This window comes from Polypterus senegalus, chromosome 3 (assembly GCF_016835505.1).
Source record: "Polypterus senegalus isolate Bchr_013 chromosome 3, ASM1683550v1, whole genome shotgun sequence".
Lineage (NCBI taxonomy): Eukaryota > Metazoa > Chordata > Cladistia > Polypteriformes > Polypteridae > Polypterus > Polypterus senegalus.
The window spans coordinates 208,534,017-208,557,260 of NC_053156.1; the positions used below are offsets into that span (position 1 = coordinate 208,534,017).

Sequence of the window (23,244 nt, forward strand, 5' to 3'; positions counted from 1 at the left end):
TTCAGAATTTTTTTTCACAACTGCTCATGTCACAGGAATTGCCTTTTTTAAAAAAGTATATTAGATGATGTATAGCAGTGAGGTCTATTTTATCTTTTTACTAGATTCCAGAAAAATACATTTCTGCTTGATGTACTTGTCTCAGCAGTACCTTTGTGATCCAAGATAAATTCTATGGATGAGAAATTGAAAAATAACATCTCAAAGTGAAGCAGGAAGGATTAAAAAGTGTAGACTACCACCTTTTTTCCTACTGTTGCTAGAAGTTAAATAAAGCTTGACCTGACTGCTTCTTCACTATACAGTAGTTTAAATATATAATACCTTTCATTAGAGAGTGGCTCCCTTATTTCCCTGTCTTTCTTATTTGAAGACTTCTTAAAATAGGTAACCCTGCCAAATTAACCAGCATTTGTGTTTGTGTGTGAACTTTCCAGTTAGTTGCAGATTAGGGAAGCCTTGTCCGGGTGCAAAATCCTTCCCTCTCTCAGCTGCAATGCCTTTCTGTCCTTTATGGGCCTCCCATCCAGGTAAGGAATCCTCCCAACTCTTTGCCAGGATGCCTGTCCATCCCGTGGGCCACCTACATCTGGCAACAGTATTCTGTATTTTGTTTTTCCTGACTGGTCACTGTCATTTTGTGACATTCTTTGCATAGTTGTGACCACACTGTTTATGGTTGTTATGTCTGTTGCTGTTCATGTGACATGCAATACGAAGCCTTGTCTATATAAGCTTTTTTCCTTCAAGGTTTTGAATTTCTTCTCCTAAATTGAGAATGTTTGCTTTGATATATTTGACTATGACTTCTAGTTCAGTATTTTGGTTTTGACATTTGGTTTTGATTATTTCTTTTGGTTTTCTGGCCTCAGGCCATTTAAAGACTACAGTTTTTGATAGACTCCTGTGTCTTCCATCTCCTCTCCAGTTCCTCTTGCTGTCTTTTCCAATTAAACTACAGGTAAAATTCCGTTATAACGAACTTCCAGGGACCTAAAAAATATTTTGTTTTATAGAAAATTTTGTTGTAATGAGATTCTGTATTTGTTACTATAGTGCTTTCTTTAACTTGCGTCCAGGTGTTTACAATCATTTCAATAGCTTCTTTCACACACAAAAAAAAAAGTTGCATGGCTGCAAAGATACTACTTAATAGGCTGGTAAATGTTAAAAAATTAGTACATGCACACATTAAACGGAATAACAGTTACAGCATGAAAACACGTAAATCATAAAATATATGCATAATGTATATACATTATGATCTGTGATTAACATGGTAATGAATCAAAAAGTCGAGAGCATTATTTAGTGAGATGATGGTGTCTGACATACACGGATACTGTTGAACCTGGCAAGGTTTTGAATGGAATACATGATGTTCTTGCAGCTGACATTTACTTTGAGGCCCAGATATTAATGAAATTGTTACATTTTGAAAAACTAATCATTTCCTTCTTTATTATTTCATAGCATTATTGTGAAAAAATATACCTGTTTCTAATCTTTGTATGTAAAGTATATTTATACATTTCTGTATGGTACTGATGTTCAGTCTTTGAAGTTATTAAAGTTGTTTTTGTGATCATTTTGAGAAATATTAAATACCAGTAACGGCGCACTGCACAATGTGCAGTGAATATACTTGACTTAAGCATTCATAGTTTTCATACTCTTTCCCTGTACATTTCACATTAATTTGCTTAGTGGTTGATGTGCTTGCTGCTTCCTAAGCAGCTCTTCTTTTCTCCACCCAAGCGGCCCGTTTCCTCTCTTTTGTCTGCATTTTTTCGCGTTAAAATTAATTAAGTCAGTGTTTTTGATTCAGTTACTTAGTACGTTTTCTTTAATTTTTCACTTATGCTGGTACTTAAGTCTTCAATCTGCCTCAAGAATTATTTAAGATATGAAGAGGTAGGGTAATGAAGGCAAATGTGGTAGGGCTGAGGACAGCGCCCGTACGCATGCGCCGCCCCGCTGGCTGCTGCTGAGAGCTGATTCAAAAATAAAAAGAGGAATAACCTTGGAGGTCAATTATCACCCCAACAGCCGATAGTAGACATCACGTAGTATATGTGTACCAAATTTAAGGTCAGTAGGTCTGTGTACCAAATTTAAGGTCAGTAGGTCAAACTGTTTGTGAGCTGCAGGTGATTTAAAATCCTGGACAGACAAACAGCCAGCCACGGTAGCATATTATTTATAAAGATAGGATTTTGGCAATTTAAGACCGTATCACCTAGCCTTAAATTTAACATGACATTCAGTCTATCTGTTCATGTGTGTTTCCATCCTAACAATTTACCTGCTTAATAAAACAAAAATCTACTTACCTGCAGGACTTCCCTTTGAACAGATTTTTTCAAGTAATATTTGTTTTAATCAAAGATGACTAAAAATCTTGGCAAATGATGCAAGGATTAAAAGTTTTTATTCAGTGAGACATTCAAGTTTATTAATCTTCCAGGGATTCCATTTCTTAACCTGAGAGTAGTAAGTGACTATCGAGTTGGAATCCAGTACCTGGGTATTACTTGTGTGAAATTTCTTTCACTAACCTAACAAATTTGATGGACTGAAGTGTCTCCTTTTTCTTGTCAAAATTTTCATGTTCTTTCTTGGCAAGAACTGCAACCCTTCAACCCCCCCCGGCTTGTTTCTGCTTTATGCATAGTGCTGCTAGGATATGCATCAGTTCCCCATGATTCTGAAATGGATAAGTTAGTTAGAAAATGTATGGATCTATTTATTGCCTGAAAAAATAAACTTAAATGTTTGAATGTTTTGTTTTCAGGATGGCGGATGAAGTCCTACCTCAATTTTCAAGTCGTAAGTATTATACACTGTGTTGTAAATAACAGCAGAAATTAAAGCCCTTATACTTCTTTTTATTCTTTTTCTTTGTTTTGCACGCAGAAATATGTTCAGGTACAGTAAACATTGTAAAATCACAAGAATCTGATATACTTTAACTCCTTATAAAATAGTTTTAACATTTTTATGAATATTGTGAATATTGTTTTTTCCTCTTCTTTTTGTTTTAACTTAAAACAGTTTTTCACTGAAGAAACTAGTTTTGAGTTTCAATGGTTTGTCATAAAAATATGACAAAAAATTATATTCAGTTAAACAACCTCTTAAACAGTATTTCATTGAGAATCAAACACGCTTCTAAAGAACCCCTGTGTGGAATCAGCGGCACCCTTACTGTGTAACATGCTTGTCACATGATGCTTAGAAGGTTTAACACAGAACTTCCACTTAAGCTTTGGCTATCTCTCCTGTCCTGTTTTCTTCAGACTCTGTCTGAGCCTGCCCATGAACCTACTTGATGAGAAGGGCTTTGTGTTCTTTTAACCTGAAAGTGTTAAAGCAGGACAGTTTCCACAATGCGTTGCATGTACAGTGTGCTTGCGTGTTAAAGAAAGAAAACTTTTTTTTATATTGTATTTTAATATATATATATATATATATAAATATATATATAAATATAATATAAGTAATGTAACATATGTATATAAGTATAATGTAAGATTTTGTTTATATTTATTTGTGTTCTTTAATAGCTAACTTCAGCCAAGAGGATCTAGGACAGCCAATATTGGAAGTCGTTGTTGAAGCTGGAGATTTACTCTATTTCCCTCGTGGATATATACATCAAGGAGACTGCTTGCCGGATACACACTCACTGCATATTACCATTTCATCATATCAGAAAAACAGCTGGGGAAGTCTGCTTGAAAAGGCAAGCATATTTTGATTTATAATTTCAGCCTCAGTAGTAAAAGTGATGCTGTAAAAAAGGGTTACCTTAACCATGTTTTTTTTAGTTCCAATGGACTATAAATTAAGAAATCTGAGCATAGTACAGATTACTAAGTGATTAGTGAAATTTTGACATCACTTTTCTTTCAGCTTCTTCCAGCTGCCCTGCAAATAGCTGTGGAAGAGGATGTGGAATTCAGAGAAGGATTACCATTAGACTATTTCAGTTATATGGGAGTGCAGAATTCGGAAAAGGTATAAGATGTTTTTTCTACAAATTGATGTGGTATAGGTTAGTTTGATATTTCATGACGCACACTTTCAGTGGGAAGAGGATAATTAAACAATAGCAATATGGTTTGGAATCCGTAAGTTTGCTGCTTGGTCAGTAGTCTGCTGACTGATAAAATCTCTAAATAGATGTGCAGTTGTGCACATTATAAATGATCACACAAGGACAATCAAAAACTTAGTGTTTGAAACAAACCCAGGACAGAAATTTGTTTGTGTGTAGTTAATATCCATTTTCTTATTTCAGCAATACAATGCTAGGCAAATAGAATTGAATTCATGAGGGACTAGCCTAGAGAACAAATTTACTCTCACAAAAGAACATAGGAGTACTTATTAAGTTTGAATCTATCCTTGGGATCTTTTGGAAGAATGTTTCCTGGGTTGAGGACTTTAAAATCCAATCGTGTTCAAATAAAATGAAGTGGAGGAAAATATTTTTGATGTAGCATGAGCATGTTTTGGGTATTTTTTTTTTATTAGTTGTATGACATTTTAGAAGCACTGCCTTTACGTACTTTGCATATTAACACCCAATACTGGTACATTCTCATAAGTGGAACTTCTCTAGGTTTCTGGTATAGCTGTGTGACGATGTGGGTCATCTCCATGCTTCCTCTTCTATTTTATTAGCCTCTTGAACCCAAGCACTGTCTATACTCATGGCTGGGATGAGCTGAGCAGATAAGGACAAAACACACTAAACAAAGGAATGGTGAAACTGTGTTCAATGCTTTTATTAAAAACAAACTAAACAAAACAGTGTCCCAAAGTGCAGTGCAAAGTTCTAAATAAATAATCCACTTAAAAAAATGTCTGTGGAGGTTAAAATTCAATAAATACAAAATCCATTAAAAATGAGGTTGACATAGGCAGGAAACTCATTTAAAACCACAAGCCCTTGTGCCTTCCCATAAAACTGACTCCTCTCCGGCTTATCCTGTTTGGATCTGGCAGCCCAGAGAAATGTCGACCAACAGGTGCAGACACCCATTTCATCCTACCCATGTCCCGTTGCCAATCTCACTGCATTTGCGAGCAACCATCGAGCCCTGCTCCACCCGAACCGCTGCCAGACCTGGCTCTACCTGGTGCAGGCACTCTCTACTCCTACCGCTGCCGTCTCTACTTCCTGGCTCCTCCTGGCAAGAGCACCTCCAGAGTGTAATGGTCGCTACTGCTCCTAAGAATCTAAACAGGAACAATCCACAGCCCCCTCCTGAGCGATGGCCACTCTCTCCTCCTTTGTGGTTTACACCAGTTTGCTCCCTTTCTTTTTCCTGCCTGCTTTTTCTCCCATCCTTTAACCTCCGCCCTATTCATCTCTTTTTTCCATGCGACCACACCCCCAGACAAAGACACAATTGCAGGAATTATTTATTTAAAAGGTGCCAATCACCCGTGGACCTTGCTTTACCACAAGCTGTACTGTAGCCATAAAGGTTCATCTCAAAAATCACACACAGCTAGGCTTAGTCAGAGTTTGTGTAACAGTTGTTGTACCATAACAAACATGCTCAATTTTGTTGTAGAAACAGATAACATAATTTGAAATCTATTCATGCATTCTTTAAAAAAAAAGTTTCAGCAGTACTTGTATGATTTCTGCTTTAACTTCAGACAGTCAGAATGGGGCAAATGTAGCATACTGTAGAACTGAATGGTATTACAATAATAAATATTTAGCAAAATATGCAAACACCTACATATTTAGGTTATCGTGTAATGACTTAAAAATCAAAATATTCTGATGTCCTTGGCAATTCACAGACCTTTTAGCAAAATAACCTTATACCAGCTATCAGGCATGATGATGTGTTCAAGTGTCCAATTCAAATTTGTTTAAAGTATGTGAACCTTTCAAGGCTTACAGTCAGAGGGGAAAGTATGCATTATTAGTCTTATAATTATTGTATTGGTAAACTTTCCATAATTTTAAGATTGAATTAAAAATGGTCCTAAGGTGCTTTTTATGCAGTATTGAATTCTAATTAAATGCAATCTGATCAGAGGTATTACATGTAGACTGTAACTTAAGACACACTCACTCTGAAAATATTTTGCTTGTGGACAAAAACTGTATGGCTTCAAATTGGACATGACACTTTAAAAAAAGATTCTAAGTTATTTTTTCTAAAGTATTCCAATCCTTTAAAATTTTCAAATGCTGATTGATTAGCTTGTATCTGAGGAGGGAAAAATGAAAGACAAATTTTACATAGATTTTAGGATTCGCATTAAAGCCAAAAATTGAAATGTGCTGCATGTATAAATATTTAGACAACAAAAGGAAATGTTCCTAATGCCAATATAATTACCTGTGTCTTTAGGAATCACTAATCATAATGTGATATGAGTTAATGCATGAAACTGGTGCCAAAATGGTGTTCTAAGTACTATTGTCATATCCAAACCTTTATCAGAGTTGACAAGATCCCCATGGCAACAAACTAAAGATTACACCATATTATGCAAATCTTAAATCTGTATGTATTAAACTAGAAAACTCCTGTCCGTAGCTTTAGTTTGTGTAAATGGTATAAATTTTCATTTGTTTTGGAATATGGAGCAAGACAGACATGCCCCTTATCACTGATTTTTATTTGTCATTGCTATTGAAACTCTTGCTGTCTATTTAGATATTGGGTCAGAAATTCAAGTAATAACAGGAGGATTTAAACAAAAGGTACCACTTTTTAGATTACATGTTTTCATACTGAGTTGTTCTCCTCACTTCCATAAGTCCTAAACATAATGGATGAATTCAACAAAAATGTGGGGTTTCAGATAAATTTAAATATAACTATTTCCTGTGAATTGGCCTTACAAGTCAGGGTAACTGGTTAGCTGTTCATACACAGAAAGATCAAAATAACGCAACTTTATCTCCATATTGTTAATATCTTTTCTGGGCATTTCAGTATAGATGAGTAAATTCATTGAAAATTTGGACACAACAGTAACCATTTTCATTTGGAATACTAAAAGGTCACATGTAAAATAATTTTTCAAACCTTCGAAGCAGTAAAAAGCATGGCTATACCTAACTTTTATTTCCACTACTTTAATACAAATGTACATGCTATGGGACAAAAAAAAATATTCAAACAGAAATTAACATTTACATGCTTGGTTGTCCATGGTGAAGAAATCCTACACAGTTGTTTCTGTATATTTTACATTGCTTACAAAATATAATGAGTTAATGTTATCTCTAAATATTTCAGAAATTAGATCTGTCCATTAGAATATGGTAACAATGCAGGAAACTCTTAAAGGCTGAGATGTTAATGTCAAATGTATCCTTACAAGACAATTACATACTTCAGTATTTTTAAATTAATTTAAGTATATGAATTGAAATTAAAATTATAAAAATAAAATTGTTTACATTTTAATAACTTTTAATTCAGAGGTCTCTGAACAGAACATGTAAAGTAGTACATAGCAAAGGTAATACTTTTCATCGTTCTTTTTATACTTGCAAGTTGGAAACCTTTATAAAAGAAACCTGACTTATTTTTTTTCCAAACTTCCCTCACTATCAACAGTAGAATTTACAATGTCAAATTTATTTATATAGCACATTTAAAACAACATAGGAATGCTGTAGCTAAAGTGCTTTACAATAATAGAATAAAAGAAAACATAAAATTAACATAAATAACATAGAGATAAAATAAATGAACATAAAATAGATAATAAATAGAAGTAACGTTACATAATCACAATGAGGAAAACATCAGTATTACTGAAGGTCACGGAATGCAAGTGAATAGAAATGAGTCTTTAATCTTGTTTTGAACAGTTCAATTGTAGACGACTCCTTTATGTAATGCAGTTTCACAGGCGAGTAGCAGCAGCTGCAATAGCCCTGCCCCCCTTAGTTTTACACTTGGTACGAGGGACAACGAGACAACTGACCAGAAGATTTAAGCACTCTAGATGTCTGGTATAAAGCACACAATTCAGATAAATAGGCAGGAGCAAGCCCATGTAAAGACTTAAAAGCTAGCAACAAGATTTTAAAATCATTTCGGAAACTGACAGGCAGCCAGTGTAAAGAAGCTAATATTGGAGAAACAGAATCAAATTTTCTTGCCCTAACCAGAAAGCAAGTGGCAGCATTCCGGACCAACTTTAACCTGCGTATCAGGGATTTGCTACTCCCAGAATACAGCTAGTTGCAGTAACCCAGGCGATAAAAGCATGAGTAGCTTTCTCAAGATCCCTAGAAGATAAAAAAAAAAAAAGGCTTGATCTTACCTAATAGATGAAGCTGGAAAAAGTAACTCTTGACTACAGAATTAATCTGTTTCTCAAAAGAGAGGTTACTGTCAAAGATCACACCAAGATTGCGGACTTGAGGTTTGCAAAAGACAGAAAGCCGAGAAAACCAAGACCAATTTGGACCCACTATAAGCACCTCTGTTATATTTTGATTCAGATCAAGAAAATTGTTAGCCATCCAGGATCTTAGTTCAAAAAGACCGTTGTGCAGTTGATTCATTGCAGAGTTGCAGACGGGAGTATAAACCTGTGTATCAGCATAGCAGTGAAAAGAAATGTTAAATTTTCTAAAAAATATCTCCAATAGTGCGAAGGTATATAGAGAATAAAATAGGACCCAAAATGGATCCCTGAGGAACACCACATTTAAGAGGAGCAGTAGATGAAAAAGAGGAATTTGAAGTCACTGAAAAGTGTCTACCAGTTAGATATGACCAGAACCAGTTAAGAGCAGCCCCTTTAAGCCCAACAAGATATTCAAGCCACAGCAGCAATATCTCATGGTCAATAGTGTACATATATGTATATGTACAGTGGCTTTTCCACATTTTGTCACATTACAGCCACAAACATGAATCAATTTTATTGGAATTCCACGTGAAAGACCAATACAAAGTGGTGTACACGTGAGAAGTGGAATGAAAATCATACATGATTCCAAACAATGTTTACAAATAAATAACTGAACAGTGGGGTGTGCGTAATTATTCGGCCCCCTGAGTCAATGCTTTGTAGAACCACCTTTTGCTGCAATTACAGCTGCCAGTCTTTTAGGGTATGTCTCTACCAGCTTTGCACATCTAAAGACTGAAATCCTTGCCCATTCTTCTTTGCAAAACAGCTCCAGATTAGATGGACAGCGTTTGTAAACAGCAGTTTTCAGATCTAGCCACAAATTCTCGATTGGATTTAGATCTGGACTTTGACTGGGCCATTCTAACACATGGATATGTTTTGTTTTAAACCATTCCATTGTTGCCCTTGCTTTATGTTTAGGGTCGTTGTCCTGCTGGAAGGTGAACCTCCGCCCCAGTCTCAAGTCTTTTGCAGACTCCAAGAGGTTTTCTTCCAAGATTGCTCTGTATTTGGCTCCATTCATCTTCCCATCAACTCTGACCAGCTTCCTTGTCCCTGCTGAAGAGAAGCACCCCCAGAGCATGATGCTGCCACCACCATATTTGACAGTGGGGATGGTGTGTTCAGAGTGATGTGCAGTGTTAGTTTTCCGCCACACATAGCGTTTTGCATTTTGGCCAAAAAGTTCCATTTTGGTCTCATCTGACCAGAGCACCTTCTTCCACATGTTTGCTGTGTCCCCCACATGGCTTGTGGCAAACTGCAAACGGGACTTCTTATGGTTTTCTGTTAACAATGGTTTTCTTCTTGCCACTCTTCCATAAAGGCCTACTTTGTGCAGTGCACGACTAATAGTTGTCCTATGGACAGATTCCCCCACCTGAGCTGTAGATCTCTGCAGCTTGTCCAGATTCACCATGGGCCTCTTGGCTGCATTTCTGATCAGCGCTCCCCTTGTTCAGCCTGTGAGTTTAGGTGCACGGCCTTGTCTTGGTAGGTTTACGGTTGTGCCATACTCCTTCCATTTCTGAATGATCGCTTGAACAGTGCTCCGTGGGATGTTCAAGGCTTTGGAAATCTTTTTGTAGCCTAAGCCTGCTTTAAATTTCTCAATAACTTTATCCCTGACCTGTCTGGTGTGTTCTTTGGACTTCATGGTGTTGTTGCTCCCAATATTCTCTTAGACAACCTCTGAGGCCGTCACAGAGCAGCTGTATTTGTACTGACATTAGATTACACACAGGTGCACTCTATTTAGTCATTAGCACTCATCAGGCAATGTCTATGGGCAACTGACTGCACTCAGACCAACGGGGCTGAATAATTACGCACACCCCACTTTGCAGTTATTTCTTTGTAAAAAATGTTTGGAATCGTGTATGATTTTCGTTCCACTTCTCAAGTGTACACCACTTTGTATTGGTCTTTCACGTGGAATTCAAATGACAAAATGTGGAAAAGTTCAAGGGGGCCCGATACTTTTTCAAGCCACTGTGTGTGTATGTATGTGTGTATATATATATATATACTGCGGTGGGTTGGCACCCTGCCCAGGATTGGTTCCTGTGTTGGCTGGGATTGGCTCCAGCAGACCCCCGTGACCCTGTATTCGGATTCAGCGGGTTGGAAAATGGAAGGATGGATATATATATATAATGAAACTTATGGGATATTAATCTGGTCAGTTAAGTAGCAGAGGGGGTTGTTAATCAGTTTCAGCTGCTGTGGTGTTAATTAAATTAACAACAGATGCACTAGAGGGGCAACAATGAGATGACCCCCAAAACAGGAATGGTTTAACAGGTGGAGGCCACTGACATTTTTCCCTCCTCATTTTTTCTGACTGTTTCTTCACTAGTTTTGCATTTGGCTACAGTCAGTGTCACTACTGGTAGCATGAGGCGATACCTGGACCCTGTAGAGGTTGCACAGGTAGTCCAACTTCTCCAGGATGGCACATCAATACGTGTCATTGCCAGAAGGTTTGCTGTGTCTCCCTGCACAGTCTCAAGAGCATGGAGGAGATTCTAGGAGACAAGCAGTTACTCTAGGAGAGCTGGAGAGGGCCATAGAAGGTCCATAACCCATCAGCAGGACCAGTATCTGCTCCTTTGGGCAAGGAGGAACAGGATGAGCACTGCCAGAGCCCTACAAAATGACCTCCAGCAGGCCACTGGTGTGAATGTCTCTTACCAAACAACCAGAAAGACTTCATGAGGGTGACCCAAGGGCCCCATGTCCTCTAATGGGCCCTGAGCTCACTGCTCAGCAGCATGCAGCTCGATTGGCATTCGCCATAGAATACCAGAATTGGCAGATGCACCACTGGTGCCCTGTGCTTTTTACAGATGAGAGCAGGTTCCCCCTGAGCACGTGACAGAAGTGAAAGGGTCTGGAGAATCAATGGAGAACATTATGTTGCCTGTAACATCATTCAGCATGAGCAGTTTGGTGGTGGGTTAATGATTGTCTGGCGAGGCATATCCATGGAGGGTCACACAGACCGCTACAGGCTTGACAAAGGCACCTTGGCTGCCATTAGGTATCAGGATGAAATCCTTGGACCCATTGTCAGACCCTGACTCCTGGTGCACGACAATTCCTGGCCTCATGTGGTGAGAGTATGCAGGCAGTTCTTGGAGGATGAAGGAATTGATACAATTGACTGGCCACCACACTTTCCTGACCCAAATCCAATAGAACACCTCTGGGACATTATGTTTTGGTCCATCCAATGCCACCAGGTTGTACCTCAGACTGTCCAGGAGCTCAGTGATACCCTGGTCCAGATCTTGGAGGAGATCCCCCACAACACCATCTGTCATCTCATTAGAAGCATGCACCGATGTTGTCAGGCATGTATACAAGAACACAGGGGCCATACAAAGTGCTGCGTATAATTTTTAGTTGCTGCAATTAAATTTTGGCAAAATGGACTAGCCTGCCACATAATTTTTTCACTCTGATTTTTGGGGCGTCTTTGAATTCAGGGCTCTGTAGGTTGATCATTTTCATTTCCATCAAACGATGTGGCATCCTTTCGTTCCTAACACATTACCCAGTCTATATCAGTATAGATATCCAGGAGGATTTCTTTTTCCCATTGAGATCTGATGTGTTTTCAAAGTGTTCCTTTAATTTTTTGAGCAGTTTTTATATATATATACTAGCAAAATACCCGCGCTTTGCAGCGGAGAAGTAGTGTGTTAAAGAAGCAATGAAAAAGAAAAGGAAACATTTTGAAAATAACGTAACATGATTGTCAATGTAATTGTTTTGTCACTGTTGTGAGTGATGAGTGTTGTCATATATATATATATATATATATATATATATATTACACACACACACATAAACATATATATATATACATATCTATACATATACACATATATACATACATATATATATCTACATATATACACATACATATACACACACACATAAATACATACACACATACATACATACATACACACACATATATATAAACATATATATACATATACATACATATCTACATATATACACACACAGCTATTTCAGTATCAGTGCAATACGCTGCTTGTTAAAACGGATGACTCCCGCTCTTACGTGCAAGTCTGCGTGGATATTATGAACTATCGATTTGTTCAAGTTCTATTTAAATTTTAAATAGAAGGAATTTTTATTTAGTCGACAGAAATATCTTTGGTAGGAATGGTAAAAACAGACAGGAATATTATTCGTGAATAAATCAACTCAAACCTTAAACAACTTATAATATTTTGCTCTCCATAAAAATATATCCTGTCTAAATTATACAAGTTAGAAATAAAGTAAACGTTAAAAGAACAAACATTCAAATTTCTTTACTCTTATGTAATTTTATATAAAAATAAACTTAGATTTTAAATATCCCAAAAGATTTTGCTCTCCATAAAAATATATCCTGTCAAAATTATACAAATTCAAATATGAACATGCTGCATAACAAAACCTGGAAATATAAATAAAATGTGTTCCTTTCAGCAATAACAAATCAAATCATTCAGTTGTCTTTGCTCATATGTCATTTTAGAGCTGGACGCCTGGCATCTTTTTGGCCACAGGTTCGTTTCTGTTTGGTGTGAGGTTCTGTGTTGTGGAGATTCTCAGGATGGATTGCAGGTGCTCATCAGTGAGGTGACTCCTGTGTGCTGTTTTGTTAGTCTTTATCACTGAGAAGAGCTTCTCACACAGATATGTGCTACCAAACATGCACAAGGTTCGAGCCGCATGTAGACGGACTTTTTGTTCTTCAAAGTCACCAAAGCGTGCAAACTCAGTGCAGTGCGCTCAGTTTATCAGCAAAGTGCGATTTGGGAACACCGTAGTGACGACTTGGTTTAACATTACTTGGCAACAGGGAAAGTGGGGCAAGGTGAACTGGTGCATTTGTGTCTCCCATAAAAGCAGCTTCACTTGAAATCACTTTGTGATTGTGCACGGGTAAAACGTCCGCTGAAGTGTCAGATTCTTATTTAATTATCTGCTTTCTGTATCTTCTGCATTGCATTCAGGTTACCCTGATGTTTTGTCTCATAGTGCCGTCTTAGATTAAATTCTGTAATTACAGCCACATTAGCTCCACAAATGAGACACACGGGTTCAGTAAACATATACTCAGCCTCCCATCGGTTTTTAAAGGCTCTATTTTCAGAATCAACTTTTCTCTTCAGCATCGTGTGAGCTAGCTTCGCAATAACTTGCAGCATCATAAGGTAGACTTGATTAACGCGTAAGTGTTGGCAAGGCAGCTGAAGCGCTGCATTATGGGATCTGTAGTTTATTGTGTTACCAGCGCTTCATATACCCGGCTTTAATAACAATAATACAGTATATAAAATGATCTCGGGCCGGATATAATTACACCGGGCGGATGTGGCCCGCTGCCCTTGAGTTTGACACATATGGACTAAATAGAACTTGAAAAGATATATTTTTCAAATGTGATCGCAATTCAGATAGAGTTGACGCAAGACTACAGCCTGCATGCCTCAATAAGTCATCCTCCCTCGCTCTTACTTTTTACCGCTCATCTAATGAATACACTGAGTATGGCTTTACCAAAACAATCATTGATGGCTAATAAAGTATCCATTATTCGAGTATGTAGATCGGGTTATATATATACATATATATATACCCGCGATCGCAGCGAGAAGTAGTGTGTTAAAAAGCTAGAAAAGAAAAGGGAACATTTTAAAAATAACGTAACATGACTGTCAATATACAGTATTTGTTTTGTGAGTGTTGCTGTCATCAAGGATTTGATTATCATTATTTCTTTCAATCAGGTTCGTATTTGTAGGATGTGTTGTGTTCAAGTTACATTCCGTGTTTGTCAATCGCTGTAAAGATGACAGGTTTCATTCATCGATTCGCTTCTTACTGCATCAATAAACAGCTCGCTTCTTCTTTATCTGAGACCTGACACACTGCATGCACGGGTTTTTTACACTGTCTTCCTTTAGCGGACATTGACTTTTTCCAACGTGTGCTTTGTTTCCGCAGTAGTTGGATTTATGAATATGCTTATATGTATCAGACGCCTTCATATTTTTGCTGCCTTTTCAATTGTGTAATTCGGTTTTGTTCAGGCTCTTTGGAACTGTTGCTTTTATCTGTGCACTGCGCCAGTTCACGTGAGCCGCTCGGTGTACATGCATCGAAGGTTCCCAGCTGTGCTGGTGCCATCTCGTGCTATGTCCATGGCTGTATTTAATGTTACCTTAGTCCTGGCACTTAAAACTTCTCTCGCAGTTTCGCTGAGTTTGTGTCAAACACCACCCTGACCATCTCATCTTCCTCTCCATAAGCACAGTCCTTCACCCGTGAATATTTACCCGTGGCAGTTTGCTATTGGATTGCCGCTGACGGACGGCCTTATATGGGCAGGCACTAAATTACAAACGCCAGCGGCAGCCTGTCTATGAACTTAATTTAAAGTGTAAGTTTACATCGTGCTTTGTTTCAAGTAGCAGAACTCATGAATATGGTTGTATATGTCACTTCGCCGCTTCTTATTGTTTCGCTGCCTTCTCAATTATATAATGCATGTTTTCTTCAGCGCTTTTGAGGTCTTCCTGGTTTTCTATGTACTGCGTGATTACGTGGGAGGCGTGATGATGTCACACGAAACTCCGCCCCCACGGCGTTGAAGCTCATCTCCATTACAGTAAATGGAGAAAACTGCTTCCAGTTATGACCATTACGCGTAGAATTTCGATATAAAACCTGCCCAACTTTTGTAAGGAAGCTGTAAGGAATGAACCTGCCAAATTTCAGCCTTCCACCCACACGGGAAGTTGGAGAATTAGTAGTGAGTCAGTGAGTGAGGGCTTTGCCTTTTATTAGTATATATATATATATATATATTATATTATATTATATTATATATGTATATATTATATAATATATAAATATATAATATATTGTGGCAGTAGGGGGTGCTAGTGCTCCCTTGAACCCTCAAGTACAACTCCAGACACCAGGTAAAAGTCCAAGACCTTTTATTTTGGTTCACAGTGCACCAAGCACCTTCCACACTACTCATATATTAAACCACAAACTACAATAAACCAAATGTTCTCTCTCCTCGCCCAGACACTTTGCTCCTCTCCCACCCAGCACAGCTCAGTGTCTGGAGGGAGGCACCGCCCTTTTATAGCCCCTGACCCGGAGGTGTTTCTGTCCCAACAGTCCACAGTTCCTTATTTCTTCCGGGTCAGGGCAATCAGTACTTTACTTCAACCCGGGAGCACGACATTTCTTCCTGTCACGTGACCGTGACGTACTCCCGGGTCATACGGCATCACAGAGCCTATAAGCCCCCCAACCAGCGACTCCTGGTGGTCCCCAAGGTATCCAGCAGGGCTGTGTATAAACACTACAAAGTCCATAAGGCCCTGCTGGACCTCGGGGTACGATCCTGCTGTCGGGAGAGCTCCTCCTGGCGGCCTGGGGGTGCGGACCGGCATGGGAAGCGAGCAGTCCTCCACAATAAATTATATATATATATATATATACAGTCCCTGACAAAAGTCTTGTCGCTTCTCTATTTTGTAGAAACTCCTACTAGTAACCTTACTTTTAATTAATCAACTGGTGTTAGAAATAGCTCATATGAAAAGCTAAAGCCCTCCCAAATGATGTTAAATGCACTGAAATAAATTAGTTTCACTGAAAAAAGATTTAGCATTTAATCAAGACAGAAAGGTCAATTTTGGGCAAGACAAAGATTTGTCGCCTATACAGAAAATGAACAACTTTACTGCAAATCCAAAAATATGTCAGTGCTGTGAGATCCAAATTTAATATTTTGTATGACTTTCATGAGCTTGAAGGACAGCATCCATGCGGTTTGGCAAGGATTCATACAATTTATTGATGAAGTCACCAGGAATAGCAAAGAAAACAGTCTTGTATGCCTCCCAGATTTCATCAATATTCTTTGGTTTCGTCTTCCATGCTTCCTCTTTCATCCTACCCCACATATACTCAATGATGTTCATGTCTGGTGACTGGGCTGGCCAATCCTGGAGCATCTTGATCTTCTTCGCTTTAAGGTACTTTGATGTGGAGATGGAAGTATGCGATGGAGCACCATCCTGCTGCAGAATTTGCCCTTTTTTATGGTTGGGAATATAAGAGGTAGCTAAGATTTCTTGGTATTTTAGACTATTGATGTTGCCTTCCACCCTGCAGATCCCTCGCATACCCCTATACTGGATGTAACCCCAGACCATGATTTTGCCTCCACCAAACTTCACTGCTTTCTGGGTAAATCTCGGCTCCATGCGGGTTCCAGTAGGTCTCCTGCAATATTTGTGGTGACTGTGGTGTAATTCAACAGAAGATTCATCTGAAAAATCCACCTTCTGCCACTTATCCAGTGTCCATCCTTTTAGCAGGCTGTGGGTCTTGGCAAATGCCACACGGTTTTTCAGTTGTCTTTTGTTTAGTGCTGGCTTATCGGCACTGATTCGACCACGGAGGCCATTTCGAGACAGAATCCGACAAACTGTTCTGGTTGACACAGGGACTTCAGGTGACCAGGTCTCGTGGAGCTCTGCGGCAGTGGAAAATGGGCTGGCCTTGGATTTTCGAGCCAACAGACGGACCTCTCGAGCAGTTGTCTTGCAGGGTCTTCCTGACCTGGGCTTGTCAAAAACGTCTCCAGTCTCTTCAAATCTTTTTTTTATCCTCTGAAATTGATACTGAGACACATTGAAGGTGTTTGCCACATCAGCAGTGGATTTGGTCTTCAGCCTCTTGATAATCAACACTTTAGTCTCAGGGTGAATGTTAAGCATGTTTGCAGAGGTCTAGTGGCAGTTGATGTGAAGGTCTAGTGTACTGGGGTTCTTTTTATACACACCTGAGGCCTAATTAATCCATTATTAGTCACAGGTGAAGCTCATATGACAAGGCGACAATATGTCTTGCCAAAAATTGACTCAATATTCGCGAGAAACAAGTTTAGTGAGAAGATTCAAGGTATAAACGAGACTTTTGATCACTTTGTAATGGAGATAAAATTGCTTGTGAAGGATTGTGCTTATGCAAACGAAGATGAGATGGTCAGGGATAGAATAGTGTTCGGCACAAACTTAGTAAAAGTGTGAGAGAAACATTTAAGTGCCGGGTCTTAGCTAACATTAAATAAAGCCATCAAATAAATACATTGCAAGATCACACGAGATAGCACAAGCACAGCTGAGAATCTTTGATGCATGTACTCCGAGTGGCTCACGTGAACTGACTGTGAAAAAAAATACATGTGTAATGCCACAAAAAGTGCATGCAGACATGTCCGTGCCAAATAAATAACATTTGACGTTTTGAAGAAATCATTTTATGATACGATTTACCTTTATTTATTTACTTACTTCCTAAAGCCTAAAGTCACAAGTAGTGTGCAGAGGGCATGCTCAAAAATGTTTGTAATGCCACGAAAAGTGCCTGCTGACACTTTAGTATGCAAGCAATTGTACAGTGGAACCTCAGTTCACGACCATAATTCGTTCCAGAACTTTGGTTGTGAACCGAAGCAGTTTCCCCCATAGGATTGTATGTAAATACAATCAATCCATTCCAGACCGTGCAAACTGTATGTAAATATGTAAATATATGAACAGATTAAGCACAAATATAGTTAATTACACCATAGAATGCACAGTGTACTAGTAAACTAATGTAAAAACATTGAATAACACTGACACAAAACACCCAGGCTCCCTGCTCAGCCTGCTCGCGCTCTCTCTCTCTCTCTCTCTGTATCACACACATACACCACCCACCCCTCCCTCCTCCCCCTCCCTTCCCTGTCAGCAGCACGTGCTTGCTCTCTCTCTGCGCTTCCTTGCCACGCGCTCGCTCTCTCTCTGTAGCACACACACACACCACCCACCCTCTGTCAGCAGCATGTGCAGCAGTTTTTTTTAAAATGAATTTTAAGCACAGCGGAAAAAAGGAGCATTAGAACAAATCTGAACTTTAAAAACCAACCACAAGCAACCAAAAAAAATTGCAGGAATTCATGCTAATAGCCTTACAGCCAGATCGCTGTAAACACTTTTTTAAAAATGAGTTTTAAGCACAGCGGTTAAAAAGGAACATTTGAAAAAAGAGAAAAGTAACATTGCAACAATTCACGCTACGAACTGAAAAATTAACTTTTGAAAAATCCGTAATACAAAAACCACAAAGAAAACTAACCTTGCATGAGTTGAGTTCTGGCATGAAGTGTTTTCCTTCAAGTGTTTTCTCTCTTGTGATTTCTTGGGTTTCTGGTGTTTTTAGCTGTTTAGCTGGTGGCAGCAAAAGCCTCATACAGCCATTCCAAAAACAAAGTCCTTGTGACCCAACCCTTCGTGTTTGCCCACCACATTAGTGGCAGTCTGGCTTTGTTTACATTGTGCTGCTTGAAAGCACCGAGGGTTCTCAGATTGGTAAATGAGTAAACTGGTAAACAGTTTTTCCACCTCTTGTAATTTCTTTCTTCGATTTCAGTTTTCTTCAAAACTTTCTTCTCACCACTCTTCACTTGCTTAGAAGCCATAGTTAACTGCAAAAGCACACAAAATACTGTAGAGCACAAAGAGAGTGCAGGTAACGCATGCACGTCTGACTGAGAACAATGAACAGGGCTCTTGCAGGCACGCGGCTCACTCGACTTTCTCTCTCTCTCTCTCTCTCTCTCTCTCTCTCTCTCAGCTCAGTCAGGCAACAGCTCAGTCAGGCAAGGAAAACTGGCTTGTTCGTATACCGGGTGTGTGGTTGTGAACCGAGGCAAAAGTTTGCAGAGCTTTTTGGTCGTGAACCAAGGTTCCACTGTATGTGCATTATTGCTCCGATGTAGAAGGGAGCTGAGTTTACCTCTGTTACAGCACGTCTATGTGAAAACAGCAGTGTCAGATGCGGGGGTGTGGAGTGTTTGTGCTCGTGAACGCAGCTGATATAATAAAACTGACTAAAAAAAAAAAAAGCTAACCTTTACAAGTACCATAAATTACACCGGCTGTTACAGACTGAAATCAAATGTATGTTTTTATTCTAAAATAGTACAGTAAGACTAAGAGCAGTTTACTTCTCAAAACGAAGTGTTGCAGGCTCGAACTCGCGACCTTTTGATTCCCAGTCGGCAGTTGATTCTATTGCGCCACGGAGGCAGTCATAATAAACAGGTGTCAATGTCGCATGTTAAGGCGGCTTTTTGTTTCTGCAGTTATATTTTTGAATAAAAGCGCAATTGTTGTGTTAGATTTGTATCTTTTGTGAAAGTATTTCTTTGATACTTCAGGCTTCATACATAATATAGTTTATGCCTACATTTTGTCATCTACTAGTAGAATATAAAAAACGTTTCTGTTTTAACAATGTGTTTACACAGATTACTGTAGAAATGGAACAGACATGATATGCGTGTGTTCCAAACAACGATCTATTATTTCCACTCTAAAACTCCACTTCACTAACAGAAAATCAATCAAGGCATGAGCTGGGAGAAGTTTGTGCACGTTCTAAGTCGGTGGGGGGATGGAATAGCCGGCTGCTTGCAGCCTGATTTTTATCAGCACATTTAGATGACAGAAGAAGCTGGTGGAGAGCTGTGAATGATTTTAAGAAATGATTTAAGGTGGGACGGATTTACAAGTTTTTTCGTAGGCTCTGGTAATTCTAGTGTTAACCAAAGGTTTCGATTGACAACAAATGTGAATGTTAAAATCACCAACAATAAATACTTTGTCATGGGAGAGGGTAATGTCAGCCAGGAGATCAAAGAATTCAGAAATGAAGTTATCATTAATTACAGGAGGTCAATAAACCACAGCAAACAGTAAAGAAGGTGAGCTGCACAATTCAAAAAGTTGCAGTTCGAAGCTACTAAACGATCCCCTTGTAAGGCTCCGACAGAAGAACGTACTTTTAAAGACAGTGGCAATGCCCTCACCTCGACGAGTCAGCTGAGGAGAGTTTGAAAATGAATAACCTGATGGTACCAAGTCAGTAAAACATGAAGAGTCACCATTTACAATCCACGTCTCTGTGATGAAAAATAAATCCAGATTATTTTTAGATAATAAAGTCTTGCAGAATAAGGGTTTTATTAGACACTGTTCTCATGTTCAAGAGAGCAGCCTTGATCGAAGTAGAAGAGCTCGCTGCGGGATGAGCATGGGTGAGCGTGTTAAGATTCGTAGTGTTTACACGACGAGAGTACACCGAGGAAGAGTGATGCTGCCTTGAAATGGAGAAATTAAATCCGGTATCCAGCACCCATGGACCAGGTATAGAGTCATTTAACTTACATTTTTTAACTATTATAAAGGTCTAGGTTGAATCTCTACGCTATACCAAAGTTTTTAAAAGGATTGGTAGAAACATTCAGTTAGATTTTGAGTAGAGTGGTCAGCTGTGAATAAAATACACTCTCCACCACTCTGTGTGACCTTTTATCTAAATCAGCTCAAAGTTATGTATTGCAAACATCTATCCAAAATGTGTCCAAATCATAACCCTACTTGTGAATTATGTCAACCGGAACCTGCTTCACTGTCCAAGTTTGATTACTTCCTTGTTCCCTGTTGTTTTGGGCAGGCTCTACACCATCTTCTGAGAAATGGATAAATATTAACATGATTTCTTTTTTCTCTTTGTTTAGGCTGACCCTAGGAGACAAACATTTATTGAGAAAGTTCAACGACTAATCAGAAAGCTATCAGATTTTTGTCCTTTTGATGCTGCTGTAGATCAAAAAGCCAAAGACTATCTTCATGATTGTCTTCCCCCGGTGCTTACTGAAGGTAGTAACTAATAAAAATGGTATTTTATGCCCTAAACAATGATGTTGCCCTCAATGCATATTCAGATTATTCATTATATCACCATCTCTATCATCGTGTTGGTATTCTGAGTTATTTGATGCTTTTTATTGTTGGCATGGTCCCCTGCCATTCTTCATGGCCAAATCACAGAAGCTAAACTTCAGCCAGGTTGTTCATAAAGCATTTCATCCATTTTGAATGTTTTGTGTTAATCTGTGTTTCTGTAATTGCCCCCAGAAAAATCACATTCTCAGTTTCATACTGATTATATTGTTGATTAATGCTTGAATTGATTTGCAATGTGGTAAATTTATTAATTGTTGGCTGAAGGATGTTTTGTTTTCTGCTGAACAAAGATTTTATATTTCATAAATGTACAAATGATTCTCACATGTAGTTTAGAAAGGTATTGTCAATATGATTTGAGCATTATGTTTTGCTTCTGCTTAACCTGTGGCAAGATTTTCATACTTTTTGTTTTAGAGTCCTCCTATTTGAACAGTGAAATGTTGAGGGTTTAAAATATTGGTTGGTTGGAGAAAGAAGTTTGAAGCATTTTTTACAAACTTGTTTTCAGCCATTATTCATTTTCAAAATATACAAATGATTTTAGGTATAGCTTATAGCTTAGAAAGGTATCATAACTGTAATTAGAGCAATAAGTGTTTTACCTTTGCTCAATCAGTGGCATGATTACATATTAACAAGAGCTGTTCCTGCTACACTCATCAATTTTTGTACTTTTTAAGCAACATACATGATAGATTTATATCCCTGAATCACAGCAAATATTTCATCTAGGTGACATGCTAGTTTGGCTTTCCAAAAAATAATAGTCATTTGTGAGAATCAGCTATTCAATGTGTCCTGTATTGACAGTTCCATTTTTAATATAGCATTCTTAGAGGATATGTTGGGTATTTTTCACATTAACTTTTTTTTCCTCCTGTCATATTATGTGTTATTTTGACATGGTAAACTGTGAAGCATACCAAATACATAATCTTTGAATCAAGTTTTGAGTTTTCAGTTTTAAGAAAAATGCCTTCGGCTTTTCTGTGGAATTTTTATGACAGCAAAAGAAAATTGAAACTAATACATTGTATTACAAATGCTTGGCACTGTTTTCTTGAGGTGAGAAAACAATTTTGTTCACAATGACCATCTCAAATGACATTAACCCTGGTCATCTCAGTCACTGTTTTTGCAATGACTATTACCATTTTCAAACTTTGTGTAGAAAATGACAAAGCAGAGTGATTAGAAAAGGAAAATATTTGCAGTAGTAGTTTTTTGAACTGAAATATTGCTAGGTTCCAGCTATCCATCTCTATGTCAGCCACTGCTAAAATCATTTATAGGAAACTGTGTCTGTCTGTACATCAGTATAAGTGAATTTGTTAATTATGTAAAATTTATTCAGCAGCTGAATTAAATGTATTTTATAAGTCATCCACATGTAAGCTGTATGTGTGTTTTGTGTCAGAATGTTTACTGAGAAAACAGGTTAAAGGTTATTTTCTTGCTGAAATGAAAAATAGTTACAATATTTTGGCAGTTCCATCAGGTGTGGCACTAAAAAGGGTTTTAGGATTTTTGTTTTGTTCCTTTTAAGCTCAGCGGCTCCATATAAGTGTTTGGTCACCTTAAGTGCTTCCCAAACTTGGTCATGGGGGCCCACTGTGGCTTCAGGTTTTTGTTCCAACCAGATTCCTAATCAGTGACAACACCTGATAACACAGATCTCATTTAATTAGCTGGTATTTTTTTTCTCTTATTCTACATTCAGAAAAGCACAGCAGTCTCATTTTTACATTTATAAGACATTTAGAAATATTTCTGCTTTTGCTATAGATTTAAATTCTTAATTCTCTTTTGTTGATTTCATTATATTTTGCCCTTTCTCTGTGCAGTTTTCCCCTTCATTGTATATTAACAATTAAAAACGAGCAGAGCAGACACCCAGGCAAAC

The 23,244-nt window shown here is 38.2% G+C and overlaps 1 protein-coding gene across 1 annotated transcript in view; it reads left to right on the plus strand.

The window, feature by feature from the left end:
* Positions 1–23,244, plus strand: part of riox1 (ribosomal oxygenase 1) — an 86,957-nt gene that overhangs the window by 44,902 nt on the left and 18,811 nt on the right. Inside the window, exons 8-11 of the mRNA XM_039748390.1 lie at positions 2,795–2,829; positions 3,567–3,745; positions 3,916–4,020; positions 21,110–21,251. Of these exons, the coding sequence (XP_039604324.1) occupies positions 2,795–2,829; positions 3,567–3,745; positions 3,916–4,020; positions 21,110–21,251 (461 nt within the window). The remainder of the gene's footprint in view (positions 1–2,794; positions 2,830–3,566; positions 3,746–3,915; positions 4,021–21,109; positions 21,252–23,244) is intronic.